At 48.6% G+C, this 21,460-nt stretch overlaps 1 protein-coding gene across 7 annotated transcripts in view; it reads left to right on the forward strand.

Moving 5' to 3' along the window:
* ndrg4 (NDRG family member 4) overlaps positions 1-21,460 on the forward strand; it is a 49,932-nt gene that overhangs the window by 11,214 nt on the left and 17,258 nt on the right. For 4 of the 7 annotated variants that reach the window (XM_062460878.1, XM_062460877.1, XM_062460880.1 and 1 more), the window contains exons 2-8: positions 3,410-3,496; positions 3,824-3,973; positions 4,384-4,422; positions 13,053-13,158; positions 18,308-18,428; positions 20,473-20,535; positions 20,987-21,047. In XM_062460878.1, coding sequence (XP_062316862.1) covers positions 3,419-3,496; positions 3,824-3,973; positions 4,384-4,422; positions 13,053-13,158; positions 18,308-18,428; positions 20,473-20,535; positions 20,987-21,047 — 618 coding nt within the window. In that variant the 5' untranslated portion in view covers positions 3,410-3,418. Of the gene's footprint in view, positions 1-3,409; positions 3,497-3,823; positions 3,974-4,383; positions 4,423-8,187; positions 8,737-13,052; positions 13,159-18,307; positions 18,429-20,472; positions 20,536-20,986; positions 21,048-21,460 lie in introns of those variants that run through there. The other 3 variants (XM_062460881.1, XM_062460882.1, XM_062460883.1) reach the window with 3 other exon arrangements.

Below are 21,460 nucleotides of genomic sequence, written 5' to 3' on the forward strand. Positions count from 1 at the left end.
AGTCCTCCACCATCATCCCTGTGCCCAAAAAGCCAAGGCCAACAGGACATAATGACTACAGACCCGTCGCCCAGACCTCTGTGGTAATGAAGTCTTTGGAGCGCCTGGTGCTGGCACACCTTAAATCCATCACAGACCCTCTACTGGACCCCCTGCAGTTTGCCTACAGAGCCAACAGGTCTGTGGACGATGCAGTTAACATGGCCCTCCACTTCACCCTACAGCACCTGGACTCCCCAGCATCCTATGCCAGGATCCTGTTTGTGGACTTCAGCTCTGCCTTCAATACCATCATCCCCGCCCTGCTTCAGGACAAGCTCTCCCAGCTGTGCCTGGGAGAGCTTGAACGTGCCTGATTCCACCTGCAGGTGGATCACAGACTTCCAGTCTGACAGGAAGCAGTGCATTAAGCTGGGAAAACAAGTTTCTGACTCCCGGTCCATCAGCACTGGATCACCCCACCTGCGTCCTTTCTCCTCTGCTGTTCTCCCTGTACACCAACAGCTGCACCTCCAGTCATACGTCCGTCAAACTCCTGAAGTTTGCGGACGACACCACCCTCATTGGGCTCATCTCTGGTGGAGACAAGTCTGATTATAGGTGGGAAGCGGCCAACCTGGTTACCTGGTGCAGCCAGAACAACTTAGAGCTCAATGCTCTTAAGACAGTGGAGATGGTTGTGGACTTCAGAAAGAACACAGCCCCACTCACCCCCATCACCCTGTGTGACTCCCCAGTCAACACTGTGGAGTCCTTCCGCTTCCTGGGCACTATCCTCTCCCAGGACTTAAAGTGGGAACTGAACATCAGCTCCCTCACCAAGAAAGCACAACAGACGATGTACTTCCTACGGCAGCTGAATAAATTCAACCTGCCAAAGACAATGATGGTGCACTTTTACACAGCCATCATTGAGTCCATCCTCACCTCCTCCATCACCATCTGGTACGCTGCTGCCACTGCCAAGGACAAGAGCAGGCTGCAGCGTATCATCCGCACTGATGAGAAGGTGATTGGCTGCAATCTGCCTGCCCTCGAGAACCTGCACACCTCGAGGACCCTGAGGCGAGCGAGGAAGATTGTGGCCAACTCCTCCCACCCTGGTCACTCCCTGTTTCAGTCACTCCCCTCTGGAAGAAGGCTGCGGTCCATCAGGACCAATACCACGCCACAAAAACAGTTTCTTCCCTTCCGCTGTTGGCCTCTTCAACAAGGCCAAGGGTTCACACTGACGTTTAATGTTTGCACCTTCCTGCCAAAGCAAATTCCTTGTCTGTGCAAACTTTCATGGCGAATAAAACCCATTCTGATTCTAATTACAGCTTTTTTCAAATGCTTACACACATTTTTTTTACTTGTCCTCTTTTTTTCAAAACTTAACACACAAATCCAAGAATTGCACACACAAAATGCAAAATGCCTAACTTCTCTTGCAAAATTAAGCACTGCATTCAAAATATCACAAACACGTCTCAAAAGCAAACATTTGTCTCATGTTGCAAACACTACACAAGCAGGAGGAGGTAGAGAGAGGAGCAGGAGGAGGAGAGAGAGGAGCAGGAGGTGGAGAGAGAGGAGCAGGAGGAGGAGAGAGAGGAGCAGGAGGTGGAGAGAGAGGAGCAGGAGGAGGAGAGAGAGGAGGAGGAGAGAGGAGCAGGAGGTGGTAGAGAGAGGAGCAGGAGGAGGAGAGAGAGGAGCAGGAGGTGGAGAGAGAGGAGCAGGAGAGAGGAGCAGGAGGTGGTAGAGAGAGGAGCAGGAGGAGGAGAGAGAGGAGCAGGAGGTGGAGAGAGAGGAGCAGGAGGAGGAGAGAGAGGAGGAGGAGAGAGGAGCAGGAGGTGGTAGAGAGAGGAGCAGGAGGAGGAGAGAGAGGAGCAGGAGGTGGTAGAGAGAGGAGCAGGAGGTGGTAGAGAGAGGAGCAGGAGGAGGAGAGGGGAGCAGGAGGAGGAGAGAGGAGGAGGAGAGAGGAGCAGGAGGTGGTAGAGAGAGGAGCAGGAGGAGAAGAGAGAGGAGTAGGAGGAGGAGAGAGAGGAGCAGGAGGAGGAGAGAGAGGAGGAGGAGAGAGGAGCAGGAGGTGGTAGAGAGAGGAGCAGGAGGAGGTAGAGAGAGGAGCAGGAGGAGGAGAGAGAGGAGCAGGAGGTGGTAGAGAGAGGAGCAGGAGGAGGTAGAGAGACCAGGAGGAGGAGAGAGAGGAGGAGGAGAGAGGAGCAGGAGGTGGTAGAGAAAGGAGCAGGAGGAGGAGAGGGGAGCAGGAGGAGGAGAGAGGAGCAGGAGGTGGTAGAGAGAGGAGCAGGAGGAGAAGAGAGAGGAGTAGGAGGAGGAGAGAGAGGAGCAGGAGGAGGAGAGAGAGGAGGAGGAGAGAGGAGCAGGAGGTGGTAGAGAGAGGAGCAGGAGGAGGAGAGAGAGGAGCAGGAGGTGGTAGAGAGAGGAGCAGGAGGTGGTAGAGAGAGGAGCAGGAGGAGGAGAGAGAGGAGCAGGAGGTGGTAGAGAGAGGAGCAGGAGGAGGTAGAGAGAGGAGGAGGAGGTGGTAGAGAGAGGAGCAGGAGGAGGTAGAGAGACCAGGAGGAGGAGAGAGAGGAGGAGGAGAGAGGAGCAGGAGGTGGTAGAGAAAGGAGCAGGAGGAGGAGAGGGGAGCAGGAGGAGGAGAGAGGAGGAGGAGAGAGGAGCAGGAGGTGGTAGAGAGAGGAGCAGGAGGAGGAGAGAGAGGTGTAGGAGGAGGAGAGAGAGAGAGGAGCAGGAGAGAGAGGAGCAGGAGGAGGAGAGAGAGGAGCAGGAGGAGGTAGCGAGAGGAGCAGAAGGAGGTAGAGAGGAGGAGGTAGAGAGAGGAGCAGGAGGAGGAGAGAGAGGAGCAGGAGGAGGTAGAGAGAGGAGGAGGAGGAGGTAGAGAGAGGAGCAGGAGGAGGTAGAGAGAGGAGGAGGAGAGGTGCTGTGTTACCTCAGTTCAGTCAAGACACTCAAGTATTGAATAGACATGGATATAGGTTTGACTTTAGCGGAGTGGATGTATCTAGGGGAAGCACTCCCTGTCTGTAGCATTAAGGAGCAACATACATAGAATATAAGGCAGGGAGCAAATAGAGTACTAATCCCCTGATGGACAGTAACATACAAACAACACGGGGGAGATGGAGAGGGCGGAGGGAGGCAGCAGCACAATAATACAACAACTGGGAGGGAAGCGTATCTGTGCAGGGTTATATTTCCGCCTTATTGGATGAGGCCCAACTGGCTTCACAGGTGTAGTTGATGAGTGGAACGACGCCTGCTGTCCAAGTGCCATTCCCCCTTTCTCCCTCTCTCCCCCTCTCCCCCCCCTCTCTCCCTCCCCCTACCCCTCTACCTCTCTCTCCCTCTCTCCCTCCCTCATGCCTGAACTAGGCTTTGCTCATGTGTGTTGCCGTGGTGATTGCAGGTCTCCAAGATGGCAGGGATGAAGGAGCAGCAGGTGACAGAGGAGAAACCCCTGCTGCCTGAGCAGAGAGGACCTGACACAGACACGGTGAGGATCACTTCTCTGTGTGTGTGTGCACGTGCGTGTGTGCGTGAGTGTGCGTGCATGTGTGCGTGCGTGTGTGTGCGTGCCTGAGTGTGCGTGCATATGTGTGTTTGCGTGCATGCGCGCGTGAGTGTGTGTGTGTGCGTGCGTGTGTGCGCATGTGTTTGTCCTGCTACATAAATAGTAAACCGTTACTCTGCAGGGGAAGAGTTCATCAGTCTCTACAAACACAACGCAAAATGAACATTCAGATAAAGGCAGGGAACGGCTTTAAATAGAGTGAGTTTGGAGAGGTGTGTTGTCTCACTGTGTTTGTGTTTGACTCAGCAGCAGCTGTGTAGAGGAGGTGGGGAGATCAGTGTGTACACCAGCCCCCACAGCTTCGCCCCCCTCCCCTGTGCAACCCCACCCCTCCGCTGGCATGAGATGGCGAGGCGCTGGCTAACCCAGACTCGCAGGCGGACCAGTGGGTGCATCCTGGTAACTACCGCCCAGACCCGGCCACAACCACGCAGCCTTAAATGTCAGGACCCCATACCATGTCACCGACTGAGTCCTATTGACACCTGACCCCACCTGACCTCACCTGACCTACTCTAACACTAACCTACTCTAACCCTAACCCACACTGAAACTATACTTACTCTAACACTAACCCACTCTAACCCACTCTAACCCTAACCCACTTTAACCCACAGAAGTTTGGTTATGGTTAGGGTTTGCGTCCAGTTCTCTGAGGGCAGGTAATAGGATTCAGAAAAGTAATTTTAAAGATTCAAAATACTGAATGGAGTTCAATCAGACTAGAGCAGTTTGTGTGTATGTGTGTGTGTATGTGCATGCATCTGTATGTGTGTCTCTCATATCTGTCTGTGTTCTGTCCCCTATAGGACGACTGTGAGGTCCTGATGCCTGTTGGAAACTGGAAGGTACTATCTGTCTGTCAGTTTGTTTGTCTGCCTGTCTGAAATATCTATCTGTTTGTCTGTCTACCTGCACATCTATCTGTCTACCTACATATCTATCTGTCTACCTGCATATATATCTGTCTGTCCGTCTACCTGCATATATATCTGTCTGTCCATCTACCTGCATATATATCTGTCTGTCCGTCTACCTGCATATATATCTGTCTGTCCGTCTACCTGCATATATATCTGTCTACCTGCATATCTATCTGTCTGTCCGTCTACCTGCATATCTATCTGTCTGTCCGTCTACCTGCATATATATCTGTCTGTCTACCTGCATATATATCTGTCTGTCTGTCTACCTGCATATATATCTGTCTGTCCGTCTACCTGCATATATATCTGTTTACCTGCATATTTATCTGTCTGTCCGTCTACCTGCATATCTATCTGTCTGTCCGTCTACCTGCATATCTATCTGTCTGCCCGTCTACCTGCATATATATCTGTCTGTCCGTCTACCTGCATATATATCTGTCTGTCCGTCTACCTGCATATATATCTGTCTGTCCGTCTACCTGCATATATATCTGTCTGTCTGGCTTCAGTCTCCTTCAGTGTTCTTGTGTTTCTTTCAAAGCTCTGGCAATAGTTGTTGACTGACATGAACAGAGTTACAGTTTTTCCCCATTGCTTTGGCTCATTTCACAAAACAGAAATGACATTCTCAAAACAACACGTGCAAACCTCCAAACCACTGGGCACTTGTTCACAAACTATTGGAATTTTTCATTCCTTTAATCAAATTGCAATTGTATTAGCACATCCTCGTAAATGACAAGTGCAATTGCCTACAGTTTGCACAAATTTCAAATGATTTAGCACATCTTTGAAATGGTTAAGTACAATTGCCTTCAGTTAGGCCAATTACCAATTGAATATATCTTGCTGGTCTAAACTGACTGTTGCTTCTCAGTCAAGTGGTTATTCGCTGCAAAACATATTGGCATAATTTCCTTGTGTACATCACCTGCACAATAGTTCACTCCACTGTCAAAATCTTTCAGGCACATAATACCATGAAAAACATCATGGTATATACTGTAATATGGATCTCTTGGATCAACTGGTTACAGTCATTGTCAGGTGCAACTAGAACTTTACTAAACAAGGGGACACATCCGATCACCAATCACACAGTAAGTTTAGTTAGCTGACAGGAGCTATCCAGGAGTATAAATGCTTCCATCAAATATATAGAGCTTGTCCCAGGCTAGCTCGGGGGCAACATCACCATGTGTGCTGCCATTTCAGAGAATGGTGTAGTCACCCACATTCCCAGTCTTGGCCCATACAATACCCAGAAGCACCTGGTGTTCTTGGACCACCTGCACTCCGATCTTATCCCTTTACATGAGAGGGGTTTGGTAGGGCCTCACTTGCTTACATTTGTCATTGTGTGGGACAATGTAAGCTTCCACCGTGGCCCACTCATCAGGGTTCACTGCCCATCCAAGAATGCTTATGGTGCTCATCACCTTACTCCCCATTCCTCAATCCTATCGAGGAGTTTTTTTCTGCATGTAGGTGGAGGGTCTATGAGCATTGGGCTCAAAACCAGAGGTCCCTGCTCCAGGCAATGGATGCTGCTTGTGATCATGTCACAGCAGATCAGTGTAGGGGATGGTTGCGGCATGCACAACGATTCTTCCCCTGTTGCATCGCAAGGGAGAACATCAGATGTGATGTCGATGAAATCTGTGGCCAGACAGACAGGAGCGTGAGGATGAGCAGGAAAGTGAGGACGACAACTAGTGAAACTCCAGCTTTGCTTTACTTTCTTACTGTATGTGTTGGTAGTGTAGGTTATACATAATGTTAGTTTTGATGTGCTTATTGTATGACATTATATTGTGCTGTACACATTTCATGTTACAGTAACCACAATGTATGGCAATTACAGTAACAATTTCCAAAGCAGTGTGAGTGCAATATGTGATGTGAAACCTTGTAGGCTACTCTTGAATTACTGTAATATTTTTTCTGTTTGATACACATTTACATTTTATATTTATTCATTTAGCAGCTTTTATCCAAAGCGACTTCCAACAGAGAACTTTACAAATGTGCATAAGGTCAATGATCATAAACAATGAGGTAGCCCCAAAAACATTGTGGGTAGCCAAAACATGAAGCATACATTGTGAAAATCAAATAAGTGCCAATGGGAAGAAACATAGTTCTTGAAGGTGGAGGTGGGGAGGTGATTCCACCTGGGGGACCTGCTAGTACCTAGCCTCCCCCCTAAACCTACGCCCATGGTCTTTAGCCTTTTCTTGAAGATGAAAAGACAGTCAGTATCTCTGATGGATGTGGGGAGATGATTCCACGATTGGGGGGCCAGACAGGAGAAGAGCTTGGGTTGGGAGCGGGCGCTCTTGAGAGGTGGGACCACCAGACGGTTGTCAGAAGAAGACCGTAGGTGGCGGGTGGGGGTGTAAGGCTGGAGGAGAGACTTGATGTAGTCGGGTGCAGTCCCGTTCACCACTCGGAAGGTCAGTACCAGGGTCTTGAATCAGATACGGGCCGTGATGGGAAGCCAGTGGAGGGAGATGAAGAGCGGGGTAACATGGGAGCGTCTGGGTAGATTGAAGACACATAGTATTCTGGAAAGAAAACATCTACTACAGTAACTGTAGCACAGTGCACATGAGGGAAAACTGTAAAGCAGGGATTGAGTAGCAGAAATGGGATATTTAAATAATAATGAGAAGAGAAGAAAATGATGCAACATGCACTCCACACTAGCTGCCAGACTAGCTGGTCTCTCTCCAAGACTAGCTGGTCTCTCCCAGACTAGCTGGTCTCTCCCAGACTAGCTGGTCTCTCCCAGACTAGCTGGTCTCTCCCAGACTAGCTGGTCTCTCTCCAAGACTAGCTGGTCTCTCTCCAAGACTAGCTGGTCTCTCCAAGACTAGCTTATGCCTCTCTCCCAGATGAGCTGCTGTCTATGCTGTGGCATCAGCTATTTCTTTGGAAGGTGTTGCTCACACCTCTGATGTGCAAACTTTAATTAAACATGATGAAGACACCTCCAGTCTCACCACCTCTCATCTACACCCCCCCTATCTTCACTCTGGGATGGTAACACACACACTGTAAGGCACACATACACACAAGGTGATAAGTTACTAAAAGGCAACAGTACAGTATGTGTTAATTGCCTTGAAATGCCTTATTTCGAAGTTAAACAGATCCCTGTCAGATTTGAAAGAGATGTGGTATGTTGAGGCGGAGGGCATATGATTGACTGTGTGTGTGTGTACTTGTATGTGGGTGATGAGACTGCATAGCAGTAACATGAAGGGCCCTATTTTAGTAACGATCTGAAATGCAAGTATCAAACGCGAAACACAAGTAACTTTGTGGGCGGTACGCTGTTGCTATTACACTGGCGGGATAAATGACTCTTGCGCCCGGCGCAAATCTAAAATGGGTTGGTCTGAAGCAGGGGCGTAGGGAAGAGAAGAGGTAGCCAGGGTGAGTCAGCGAGCTAAACGAAAGAAAAGGGGGGATGGAGAAATTACAATTACTGGATGACTGAGTAATAGACAAAGTAAAAAAGAGAGAAAGACAAGGATAGAGATACTGTAGATAGACAGAGTGTGGATGAGAGTGACAGAGAGGAAGAGAGAGAGAGAGAGAGAGAGAGAGAGAGAGAGAGAGAGAGAGAGAGAGAGAGAGAGAGAGAGAGAGAGAGAGAGGGAAGGGTCAGCAGGTTTACATCACAGCCACGCCTTCAGACATATGCCCCTGGATAACCCTGGATGTTTCCCATCAGGCAAGAGTATTGAGGAAAAAAAGACAGAGAGACAGATAGAAATAGCGAGATGGAAAGACGGAGAGAGATGGAGAGACAGAGCAAGAGAGATGGAGAGACAGAAGGAAGATAGAAAGAGAAGCAGAGAGAGAAACATAAGACACATATCCTTTCAGAAGTCAATGGTGCTGATGAGAGAGCAAAACAACCAGGATACGGTTAGTGGCAAGGTAGCTTGCCAATCAGATTCATGGAGGCAATTGTTCTAGCCAATGAGGTGCATCTCCTCCCGCCCCATGTGTGGGATATATAAGGAGCTGTATAAAGGACGTCGGAGTAGAAGTGAGAGCAGGTCAGATGCAGCTTCTCCAGCCAGAACCACCAGCTGTTAGTCCCATTAGTGGACAGGACCAGTCCGGTCTGTCTCTCCTGCCTCCTGAAAGCTCTTCCTCCTCCTCTTCCTCTCCTTGTGACTCAGTTTTGGAGGCAGCATGCCTGAGTGCTGGGACGGGGTGAGTGGCAGGAGGACCTGTGTGTGTGAGTGTATGTGTGTGTGAATGTATCTGTGTGTGAGTGTATGTGTGGGTCTGTGAATTTATCTGTGTGTTAGTGTATGTATGTGTGTGTGTGTGCATGTATCTGTGTATGAGTGTATGTGTGTGTGTGTGAATGTCTCTGTGTGTGAGTGTATGTTTGTGTGTGTGAGTGTAACTGTGTGTGAGTGTATCTGTGTGTGTGTATGTTCGTTCACAGCTATCGTCAATGTTTTAGAAAATGTTGATTACCTTTATGGTAATGATGTAGACTCCAAGTGGCACAGTACCTGTCTGTCTTTGCATCTGTCTGCCTGTGTGGCCATGTGTGTGGTGTACTGGCTGTGTGTGTGTGTGTGGTGTACTGGCTGTGTGTGTGTGGTGTACTGGCTGTGTGTGTGTGTGTGGTGTACTGGCTGTGTGTGCGTGTGTGGTGTACTGGCTGTGTGTGTGTGTGTGGTGTACTGGCTGTGTGTGTGTGGTGTACTGGCTGTGTGTGCTGGCTGTGTGTAGTGTACTGGCTGTGTGTGTGGTGTGCTGGCTGTGTGTGTGTGGTGTACTGGCTGTGTGTGCGTGTGTGGTGTACTGGCTGTGTGTGCGTGTGGTGTACTGGCTGTGTGTGTGTGTGTGGTGTGATGGCTGTGTGTCTGTGTGGTGTGCTGGCTGTGTGTGTGGTGTGCTGGCTGTGTGTGTGTGTGGTGTGCTGGCTGTGTGTGCGTGTGTGGTGTACTGGCTGTGTGTGTGTGGTGTACTGGCTGTGTGTGTGTGTGTGGTGTACTGGCTGTGTGTGCGTGTGTGGTGTACTGGCTGTGTGTGTGTGTGTGGTGTATTGGCTGTGTGTGTGTGTGTGGTGTACTGGCTGTGTGTGCTGGCTGTGTGTGTGTAGTGTACTGGCTGTGTGTGTGTGTGTGGTGTGCTGGCTGTGTGTGTGTGTGGTGTACTGGCTGTGTGTGCGTGTGTGGTGTACTGGCTGTGTGTGTGTGTGTGGTGTGCTGGCTGTGTGTGTGTGTGTGGTGTGCTGGCTGTGTGTGTGGTGTGCTGGCTGTGTGTGTGTGTGGTGTGCTGGCTGTGTGTGTGTGGTGTACTGGCTGTGTGTGTGTGTGTGTGTGGTGTGCTGGCTGTGTGTGTGTGTGTGTGGTGTGCTGGCTGTGTGTGTGGTGTGCTGGCTGTGTGTGTGTGTGGTGTGCTGGCTGTGTGTGTGTGTGGTGTGCTGGCTGGCTGTGTGTGTGGTGTACTGGCTGTGTGTGTGTGTGTGGTGTACTGGCTGTGTGTGTGGTGTACTGGCTGTGTGTGTGGTGTGCTGGCTGTGTGTGTGTGTGGTGTACTGGCTGTGTGTGTGGTGTACTGGCTGTGTGTGTGTGTGTGGTGTGCTGGCTGTGTGTGTGGTGTGCTGGCTGTGTGTGTATGTTGTACTGGCTGTGTGTGTGTGTGTGGTGTGCTGTCTGGCTGGTTGTGTGGGTGGTGTGCTGGCTGTGTGTGTATGTTGTACTGTCTGGCTGTGTGTGTGGTGTGCTGGCTGTGTGTGTGGTGTGCTGGCTGTGTGTGTGTGGTGTGCTGGCTGTGTGTGTGGTGTGCTGGCTGTGTGTGTGCTGGCTGTGTGTGTGTGTGTGTGTGTGGTGTGCTGGCTGTGTGTGTGGTGTGCTGGCTGTGTGTGTGGTGTGCTGGCTGTGTGTGTGGTGTGCTGGCTGTGTGTGTGGTGTGCTGGCTGTGTGTGTGGTGTACTGGCTGTGTGTGTGTGTGTGTGTGGTGTGCTGGCTGTGTGTGTGGTGTGCTGGCTGTGTGTGTGGTGTGTGGCGTGCTAGCTGTGTGTGTGGTGTGCTGGCTGAGTGTGTGGTGTGCTGGCTGTGTGTGTGGTGTGCTGGCTGTGTGTGTGTGGTGTGCTGGCTGTGTGTGTGCGCCTACAACAGAAGTTGTGTAGGCGCATTTCCAGAGAAAATAAAATTAAGACACTGGGTCTTCAGAGGCTCGGATGAAGGAACTGTAAAAATATTTTTGTTTTCCTTTGTACATCCAAACTGAGCAAATGTAATGCTTCGTTCGTTTGCAAGCCATGATGTCTCTCGAGGATAAAAAACACTTGCACGGTCGTAGCTCAATTTCTTATGGGCGGGCCAGATTATCTGGGCGGGCAAAGTAGAGAGAGGGGAGGTAACCTTCCTCCTTGTGACTAACAAAGAGGAGATTTTCAAACAGAGCTATTGAGCTCATTTTCTGAAAGGCGGAGAAGAACACCCAGGGCTTGGTTTACACCGATCGAAAATTCTAGCCACTGGGGGACCAAAGGCAGGCTAGGGGAACTCATATTAATGTTAAATAACCTCCTAAAGTGAAGTTTTCATGTCATGTCACCTTTAAGATGACATCAAAATAATAATTCATAGTGCAGGGTTGCCAATGTTGTCATTGTCCCTGGTGAGTTTTTTATAGGCCTACTTAAATAATAAGATCATGCTACATCTAACTAGCGGATCATTTCTTGCAAGTGTGTCAAAGTGGTATTTTTACAGACTGTATTAACACCGTAGGCTTTAATAACCGAAGACGTAAGCTTGAGAGAGGATGCAATGGAAAATTTCCTCAAAAGACGGAGTTCCTTAACCTCTGTTGTCAATATCGCCGATAAAAAGTAAATACTCTTCAGTTACGAAGCATTTGTTTGTAGCTAGGTAATGAATGATAGTTATTAGACCGTATGTGACCTGGTTTCGCCGTTCTATTAGCAGCCATGATGACAGTAGCGTCACTAGAATGGCCATAACTAACAAAAGATCAAATATCGAATCTGTCCGCTGTTCTACATTGCCCACATAACTACGTATATTTCATTCCAAGACTCTGCCGAAACCATATATATCCTTTATGTGTCTGTGCGGTCAGTAATACAACTCCTTTGGCAGTTTCAAAAACGTTCATGGTGCGTGTCTGTTTGGTTGCCACGGTGATGGCGCAGCTGTGATAGCTAACGAGCTAGGCAGAGAGAAAAACGAACATTTACCTAGCATCCACACCTCAAACAAGTTGACCTAGACGCAAAACTACACGTCCAATCAATAAAATGAGGATATTTTCCGAGACCCAACACTCTGCCGAAACTAGAGATGTCCTTTATATGCAGTTTCGAAATCGTCTTCCTTCATGCTTTCTCTGACGGATTTTACCCACCTCCCCATTGAAGTTAGTGAGAGAATTTGAAAGGCTGCTCTCGTTTCAAGGCTCATACCTGAAAATCTGTAAATGTGAGCTCTTTAGTAGTTACATTGGCTGAAAGAGGACAATTTTTCCTACATTTTAAGGTATAACTTGTTTCTGTAAGTTAAACTATATGAAAGTTAGAGGAATGTGTTTGACAATTTAGTTGAATATCAGAAAAAGAGCAGGCAGCAGAGTGTGCCACTCTGCTTGCTGCTCATTCATAAAAATCAAGAAGGAGCAAACATTTTAATGTATTTCAAACTGTCATAATTCAAAATTGGCTGAATATTTGAAAAAGCTGAATCATTTGGGAATAGCTGAATGTCTTGTGAACATTTTAAAGGTTGAATGGTGTCTCTAGCTGAAAGTATGCTGAAGTAGTTACGTTTGAAAGAGGAAGCTTTTTAATGATTTGAAAGAATTTACCATTACTTTTAATGGGAGAATAATTTGCACAAAAACCTTAATATCTTAAAAAGTATAAAAGTGAGAAATACCAAAAGACATACCACACATCTCCTGAAGGAGCTGAACGTTTTGATACAAAAATTGTAGGAATCGGTGAAAGTATGCAGGACTAGTTAAAGGACAAAAAACAGCGGAAGAACTAAGAAGTTGGAAAAACAATAGTGAGAATGCCGAACAGCATTCTCACAATAATAAATATATATGTGAGAGAACAAAGGTTGTGCCCTTGCCGAAGGCAAAGCACACCCAATGAGACCATTTCAAGCCGTCTGGCAGAAGAGATCTCTGCTGCTCATTCCATGACATGTTGATCCACAGAAAACACCAGATATGGACATGAGCTGTGTTGGATGTAAATGTAAAGAATTAAAATAAACCCAGTCCTACTGGCAGGCTTCTGATGTGAACTGAGTTGAGGTCGTAGGGTGTTCCATGAGTTTCGGTCCAGGAGGGCATGTTCAACAGTGAAGGAAAAGAGAAACTGTCAAATACTGAATGATTTCTAGTACATGTCCGGATCTGTGTTGCCATGTGAGTTCCCGTTTGGAATAAGAGTCTCTGTTTTGTGTTTGTGTGTGTTCTGTTTGTGCCTGTGTTCTGGGTGTGTGTGGTGTGTGTGTGTGTGGGTGTTCTAGGAACACGACATTGAGACTCCCTACGGGATGCTGCATGTGGTGATCCGAGGGGCTCCGAGGGGAAACAAACCAGCCATCCTCACCTACCACGACGTGGGTCTGAACCGTGAGTACACACAAACTTCTAGCTGTGTATGAGTGTATGTGTGTGTCTGAATGTGTGTGTGTGTGTCTTAGTGTGTGTCTGTGTGTTATCCTCCAGTGTGACATGGCAATTGCTGCTGTGTATGTGTATGTAGGCCTGTGAGGTGTGTGTGTGTGTAGGTCTGAGGTGTGTGTGTAATGTGTGAAGATGTGTGTGTGTGTGTGTGAGGTCTGTGTAGGTGTCTGAGGTGTGTGTGTGTGTGTGAGGTGTTGCTTTCTCAGTCGAGGTGCTAAGAAAGGTTCTCTCAGGTTGTCCAGTTCTGTCAACGTTCTCATCTTGTTGGCGGCTGGAGGGTTTCTCACCTCTTCCCAGCATCCCTTGCTTGTTATCTTCCTCTACAGTGATTGGTGGAATGTCATGTTCTGCTGATGCCTTCAGGAAGTGTCCTGCTGACACAGCAGTGTTTGTAGTAAAACATCCACTATCTAAACCCTGTGATGGGTCAGATATTGGAATACAGCTTGTTAACCCTCGTGCTGCCTTCGGGTCACATGACCCAAAGGTTCATAACGAACCATCGTTGTGTTTACCCAATTTTACCCAATACAAAAACAAATAAAAATAATTTTCTTTTAACCTTCGCAATGTGGGGGGTCTGAGACAGCCCAACGGTTAAAAGAAAATGATTCACTTTGTTTTTGTATGCGGTAAAGTTGTCGCAATACGATGGTGGGTCACAATGACTGATGGGTCAGAATGACCCGAAGATAACACAAGGGTTAAGATGGACCAACTGGCTACCGGCTGGTGGACCCAAATGCACAACTCCACAGAAGGCACGGTTGACTGGTTTATTGGAAATAATGTGAGGCAGGCAGGTGGGGCAGGCAGGTGAGGCAGGCAGGTGGGGTAGGTGGGGCGGGCAGGTGGGGCAGGCAGGCAGGTGAGGCAGGCAGGTGGGGCAGGCAGGCTGATGAACAGGAGGATGTGGCACGGTTTGTAGCAGGCAGAGAGAAAAATATATTATTAGGAGTGTACGAAGTTATATAAACATAGCATAGGAGCCGGTACTAACAACGTAGGAGAAGCATTGAACTGGCGATGAATGACTGGAAAACCGGGGTTGAAATACTGTGGTGCTCATGAGGGGGATGAGTTGCAGGTGTGTCGATTTCACAGGAGGGATGGAGTATGTGGCATGAAACCTGGAGCCAACACCTGTGAAAAACAGAAAACCTGGCCCGGATCAGGCCGGGGACATAACACAAACTGTTGGTAACACACAGCTGTTGGTTTGCGATTTTAGTAATGGGTAGGGGTAGGCCCTGAAATTAAGTGCTCTTGAGATATATGGAGAGTGCATGAACATTTCTGTTCATATACACAAAACAAATTCTTGATGAGCCCTATACTTACAATTCTATGTAACAACTACAAAAAAAAGCTGCCCGTCTCTGAGACGGTCAGGGTGAGCGACAGGGTCAGGGTGAGAGATAGGGTCAGGGTGAGCGACAGGGTCAGGGTGAGAGATAGGGTCAGGGTGAGAGATAGGGTCAGGGTGAGCGACAGGGTCAGGGTGAGAGATAGGGTCAGGGTGAGAGACAGGGTCAGGGTGAGAGATAGGGTCAGGGTGAGAGATAGGGTCAGGGTGAGAGATAGGGTCAGGGTGAGCGACAGGGTCAGGGTGAGCGACAGGGTCAGGGTGAGCGACAGGGTCAGGGTGAGAGACAGGGTCAGGGTGAGAGACAGGGTCAGGGTGAGAGATAGGGTCAGGGTGAGAGATAGGGTCAGGGTGAGAGATAGGGTCAGGGTGAGAGACAGGGTCAGGGTGAGAGACAGGGTCAGGGTGAGAGATAGGGTCAGGGTGAGAGATAGGGTCAGGGTGAGAGACAGGGTCAGGGTGAGAGACAGGGTCAGGGTGAGAGACAGGGTCAGGGTGAGAGATAGGGTCAGGGTGAGAGATAGGGTCAGGGTGAGAGACAGGGTCAGGGTGAGAGACAGGGTCAGGGTGAGAGACAGGGTCAGGGTGAGAGACAGGGTCAGGGTGAGCGACAGGGTCAGGGTGAGAGACAGGGTCAGGGTGAGAGATAGGGTCAGGGTGAGAGACAGGGTCAGGGTGAGAGACAGGGTCAGGGTGAGAGATAGGGTCAGGGTGAGAGACAGGGTCAGGGTGAGCGACAGGGTCAGGGTGAGAGACAGGGTCAGGGTGAGAGATAGGGTCAGGGTGAGAGACAGGGTCAGGGTGAGCGACAGGGTCAGGGTGAGAGACAGGGTCAGGGTGAGAGATAGGGTCAGGCTTAGTGTCATCATGTTTACTCTGTTCTGTCTGGCAGCATTATGAAGGGATAACACAACAACACGCACAGGGAGGGAAACGAGAGAGCGAGAGAAGTGACTGAAATAAAGACAAAAAGAGAGGCGGAAAGAGCGATGGGTGATAAAACAGGGATAAAAGAGAGATTTAGAGCTAACAGGGGAAGGGCAACAAAGAAAAGAGGGTCAGGAACTGAGATATCAAATGTAGGTCAGACAAACATGCCTAGGGGTATGGGGGCAGGAGAGTGTGGGTCAGAGGTGAGGAGGGCCATGGTCTGGATGGCTGACTGGCAGGCTGCTTGCTATAATGGCTGGCTGCACTGACTGGCTGGCTGGGTCATTCTGCAGCAGTTGAGTGTTATTATGCAAGTCTTGTCAGCACAGCTCTGCAGTGTGAATCAGACAACATTGATATGGGGAAGAAGGGAGAAGGGGTAGAGAGAAAAAAGGGTGGGGCAGGAGAGAGAGAATGGTGGGGCAGGAGAGAGAGAAGTTTGAGAGAGGAGAGAGAGAAGGGTGGAGCAGGAGAGAGGGAGAAGGGTAGGGCAGGAGAGAGAGAGAAGGGTGGGGCAGGAGAGAGAGAGAAGGGTGGGGCAGGAGAGAGAGAGAAGGGTGGGGCAGGAGAGAGAGAGAAGGGTGGAGCAGGAGAGAAAGAGAAGGGTGGGGCAGGAGAGAGAGAAGGGTGGAGCAGGAGAGAAAGAGAAGGGTGGAGCAGGAGAGAAAGAGAAGGGTGGGGCAGGAGAGAGAGAGAAGGGTGGCGCAGGAGAGAAAGAGAGAAGGGTGGCGCAGGAGAGAAAGAGAGAAGGGTGGGGCAGGAGAGAGAGAGAAGGGTGGGGCAGGAGAGAGAGAGAAGGGTGGGGCAGGAGAGAGAGAAGGGTGGAGCAGGAGAGAAAGAGAGAAGGGTGGAGCAGGAGAGAAAGAGAAGGGTGGGGCAGGAGAGAGAGAGAAGGGTGGCGCATGAGAGAAAGAGAGAAGGGTGGGGCAGGAGAGAGAGAGAAGGGTGGCGCAGGAGAGAAAGAGAGAAGGGTGGGGCAGGAGAGAGAGAAGGGTGGAGCAGGAGAGAAAGAGAAGGGTGGAGCAGGAGAGAAAGAGAAGGGTGGGGCAGGAGAGAGAGAGAAGGGTGGCGCAGGAGAGAAAGAGAGAAGGGTGGGGCAGGAGAGAGAGAGAAGGGTGGGGCAGGAGAGAGAGAGAAGGGTGGGGCAGGAGAGAGAGAAGGGTGGAGCAGGAGAGAAAGAGAGAAGGGTGGAGCAGGAGAGAAAGAGAAGGGTGGGGCAGGAGAGAGAGAGAAGGGTGGCGCATGAGAGAAAGAGAGAAGGGTGGGGCAGGAGAGAGAGAGAAGGGTGGCGCAGGAGAGAAAGAGAGAAGGGTGGGGCAGGAGAGAGAGAAGGGTGGCGCAGGAGAGAAAGAGAGAAGGGTGGGGCAGGAGAGAGAGAGAAGGGTGGAGCAGGAGAGAAAGAGAGAAGGGTGGGGCAGGAGAGAGAGAGAAGGGTGGAGCAGGAGAGAAAGAGAAGGGTGGGGCAGGAGAGAAAGAGAGAAGGGTGGGGCAGGAGAGAGAGAAGGGTGGAGCAGGAGAGAAAGAGAAGGGTGGGGCAGGAGAGAGAGAGAAGGGTGGCGCAGGAGAGAAAGAGAGAAGGGTGGGGCAGGAGAGAGAGAGAAGGGTGGAGCAGGAGAGAAAGAGAAGGGTGGGGCAGGAGAGAGAGAGAAGGGTGGGGCAGGAGAGAAAGAGAGAAGGGTGGGGCAGGAGAGAGAGAGAAGGGTGGGGCAGGAGAGAGAGAGAAGGGTGGGGCAGGAGAGAAAGAGAGAAGGGTGGGGCAGGAGAGAGAGAAGGGTGGAGCAGGAGAGAAAGAGAAGGGTGGGGCAGGAGAGAGAGAGAAGGGTGGCGCATGAGAGAAAGAGAGAAGGGTGGGGCAGGAGAGAGAGAGAAGGGTGGAGCAGGAGAGAAAGAGAAGGGTGGGGCAGGAGAGAGAGAGAAGGGTGGGGCAGGAGAGAAAGAGAGAAGGGGAGGGTCGGGCATGTTCCAATAGAACACAGTAGAACAACAGTGTTGTTGTTAGGTGGATGAGTGGAGGACAGTGTTGTTAAGTGGATGAGTGGAGGAGTCCACCTAAATTCAGTTGATGTTCAATCATCTGAATTTACCACAGTTGTAGAAACATCTCAAGGATGATCAGTGGGAACAGGATGCACCTGAGCTCAGTCATGGCAAAGGCTGTCAATACTTTGTACATGTGATTCAAAGGCTGTCAATACTTTGTACATGTGATTCGTTTGTAATTTGTAAAAGATTTGCAAATGAAATTGAAAAAATAAAACGTATCATTATGGGGTATTGTGTGAAGAATTTTGAGAAACAAATACATTTAATCCATTTTGGAATACGGCTGTAACATAACATGTGGAAAAAGTGAAGCGCTGTGAATACTTTCCACATGCACTGTACATCTCCTACCTGGCCTCCTGCTTCCTCTCTGCTCACTTCCACCTTCACTTCCTGACCATATCTCTCTTTCCTGTTTACTGTCCTCCTCCTCCATCCATCCCTCCTCCATCCCTTCTCCATCCTCCTCCATCCCTCCTCCATCCATCCCTCCTCCATCCATCCCTCCTCCTCCATCCATCCCTCCTCCATCCCTCCATCCATCCTCCTCCATCCCTCCTCCATCCATCCATCCTCCTCCATCCCTCCTCCATCCATCCATCTATCCATCCTCCTCCATCCCTCATCCATCCTCCTCCATCCATCCATCCATCTTCCATCCTCCATCTCTCCTCCATCTCTCCTGCATCCCTCGTCTATTCCTCCACCTATCCATCCTCCATTCCTCCTCCTCCATCCCTCCTCATCCTTCTACAGACAAGCTCTGCTTCAACTCCTTCTTCCACAATGAAGACATGCAGGAGATTACCCAGCACTTTGTGGTATGTCATGTTGACGCTCCGGGACAGCAGATCGGTGCTCCTCAGCTACCACAGGGGTGAGACTAACACACATACAGCATACACACACAGGTTCGTTTTTTTTCATCTAAGTGCGGCCCGAACAGGGGCGCCGTATAGGGGGGAAAAGTTAGGACGATTCTAAGGGCCCCTGACTGACAGGGCCCCCAAAAAATAGGCAAAAAGTAATATAAAATTATATTATATAAACCATCATTGAGTATATAATAGCTACATTTAAAATATAATACAATGAATGATCTCTTTGTTTTTACTTGCGTTTGGCAATAAAGGTTAAATATCCTTATTGACCAAAAAGTAAACATCCATATTGACCGACCATCCCCCTGTATCTGCATGAAATGGTTTGATCCTGCCTTAGCGCACTTATCGGTGACGGTGTTTAGTTGCAGTCAGTAGATGCGCTAGTCGCTAGAATGTCGGGCCGAAAACACAAATCAGGGTTTTGGAAAAGATCCGAGAAAAAAGAAAGAGAGGATAGACAAAAGAGAGGGTTTCAATCAGTAACCCAGTTTTTTACCAAGAAAGGTGGGTAGCCAATCTGTGAGTGGTATTAACCTGTTGGTTTAATGTCCATATAAACTATCTAGCTACCCAGCTAACAAGGGACGTCCTGGGGACGTCATTTTGTTAGCTGGGTACAGTGTTAGCCTACATTTCATCAACGTTTAATCAGTGCAGGGAAACATTTAGCAAGATATTCAGATTAAATCATTGTCCCGACTCCCTGCCCCTTTAAACAGACTTAACAACAGATGAGTCAGCAGCACCCCAGTCTCCCCATTACTATCGAACTCCAAGAAGCAATCCATTAATTAATCCTCCCGCACTACCAGCAAAGGGCGCCAACCGCGACACGTCATATGTCCGATTTGCGATTAGCGCGGCGGGGGGGGGGGGGGGGGGGCACTTTGAATTTTTGCCATGGGTCCCGAAATTCCTGGCGGCGCCCCTGGGCCCGAACATTCACTCCCATACTTTTTTTAAATAATCTCTAACCACTAACATCTAACCCTAAACCCCTAAAGCCTTAATTCTAACACTAATTGATGGCTGAGCGGTTAGGGAGTCGGGCTATTAATCAGAAGGTTGTTGGTTCGATTCCAGGCCTATTCTCGGCTAGCTACGCTAGAATGCTAACGTGACAAGCTTGGTAGTTCGCTACATTGAATGTTCTTAGCTAGTTTGAAAAGTACGGTCTTCTAAATCACCGATTAAGCAATGAGCAAATGTCAATGTTAGCTAAACTATCTAGCTCTATCTCATCTGCTTTTTATTAACGTTGATTTGCAAGGAATGCAAGAACAGCTAGATAGCGAAAACATAGCCATGTAAACTAGTTTATCTTGCTAATGCAAGAGCACCTGCCTCTCTCAGTTCTTTCAATAGATAATCTAGACAGGCGTTAGCAATAGGCTAGACTGCTATTCGTTTTCTTGTTATTTTTTTGTAAGCTTCCCTTCTAATGCCGACTAACAGCTAGTGTAGCTAGAGTCATTTGCTAAGTATGTTGATGTGTATTTGAAACGTAGGCTATTTAGCATTCTGCCTATGCTAGATACAGGAGACCTTAGCATTGCTAATAACTGTTAGCGACAAAATCATACACAGCTTCTGTTTGTGATGAGCATACGGTCAGAACAGCACCTTTTATCAGCAACGGCGGCTTAGAAAATCCTTCTTTAAATTGTCCATTGTGTTTAAATCCTTTTAAACTTCCAAACTTTCTTTGTAATTCCCGTGGAAGTACACAGAGTTTACGTCAACTCTGTGGATTTTTTGAAACTGACCGTTTTACAGCTACATTTTTTAATTATGAGATGTTTATAGGAAAGAGGTGTCAATGGGACTTGAGGTTCACTGTATGTCCATTTTACCTATCGAACTGTCATTATTCAACTATGACAAGGTAAACTCGGTTTTTCAGTCATTGACTCCTCCAAGTCCCTACAAGAGTAGTTAAACAAGACCATCCTCACACACACACACACACACACACACACACACAAATGCATTAGTGCTTCAGCAGTAGCTATGTGGACTAAAGGTCTCAGCCTGCAGGTACCAGTTCCCCACAATGGACCAGCTGGCAGGGATGCTGCCCAGTGTCATCCAGCACTTTGGGTGAGTGGAGCCCATCTCTCTCTCTACCCTTGTGTCTCTACCTCGCTCTATCACTCCCCATCTCTCCTCTGTCTCTCTCTTCTTCTCACTGTCCTCTGTCTCTCTCTCTCTACTCTAGCGCTCTCTTTTCATCTGGTCACATCTTTATTTTTCTTTCTCTCATCTAACTATAAAGGCAGGAATTTGTGTGTATTTGTGTCTGTGTGTGTCTGTGTGTGTGTCTGTCCATGTGTCTGTGTCTGTCTATGTGTCTATGTGTGTCTGTCTGTCTGTTTCTGTCGAGTACCTTGAAGCTCATTTCTCTGTATGAAGTTGCCCTCAGCACCCAAGGATGTGCAGCGTGACGTTTGGATGAGCGTTTAACCACAACTGCAATTTGAAAGTTAAGAAAAACCATGTCTTTATTCAGAAAGTTATGAAAGATGTTGAGAGAAAGTTATGTCTTTATTAGATTCAAGAGCATCGTGGGAATTGGAGTTGGAGCTGGAGCCTACATCCTGGCCAAGTTTGCTGTGAGTCCACTAACCTAACCTGTTAGTTTGCTATGAGTCCACTAACTCAACCTGTTAGTTTACTGTGATTACACTAACTTAACCTGTTAGTTTGCTATGAGTCCACTTACTTAACCTGTTAGTTTGCTATGAGTCCACTTACTTAACCTATTAGTTTGGTATGAGTCCACTAACTTAACCTGTTAGTTTGCTATGAGTCCACTAACTTAACCTGTTAGTTTGCTATGAGTCCACTAACTTAACCTGTTAGTTTGATGTGAGTCCACTAACTTAACCTGTTAGTTTGCTGTGAGTCCACTAACTTAACCTGTTAGTTTGCTGTGAGTCAACTAACTTAACCTGTTAGTTTGCTGTGAGTCCACTAACTTAACCTGTTAGTTTGCTGTGAGTCCACTAACTTAACCTGTTAGCAA

Source organism: Osmerus eperlanus, chromosome 5 (assembly GCF_963692335.1).
Source record: "Osmerus eperlanus chromosome 5, fOsmEpe2.1, whole genome shotgun sequence".
Classification (NCBI taxonomy): domain Eukaryota; kingdom Metazoa; phylum Chordata; class Actinopteri; order Osmeriformes; family Osmeridae; genus Osmerus; species Osmerus eperlanus.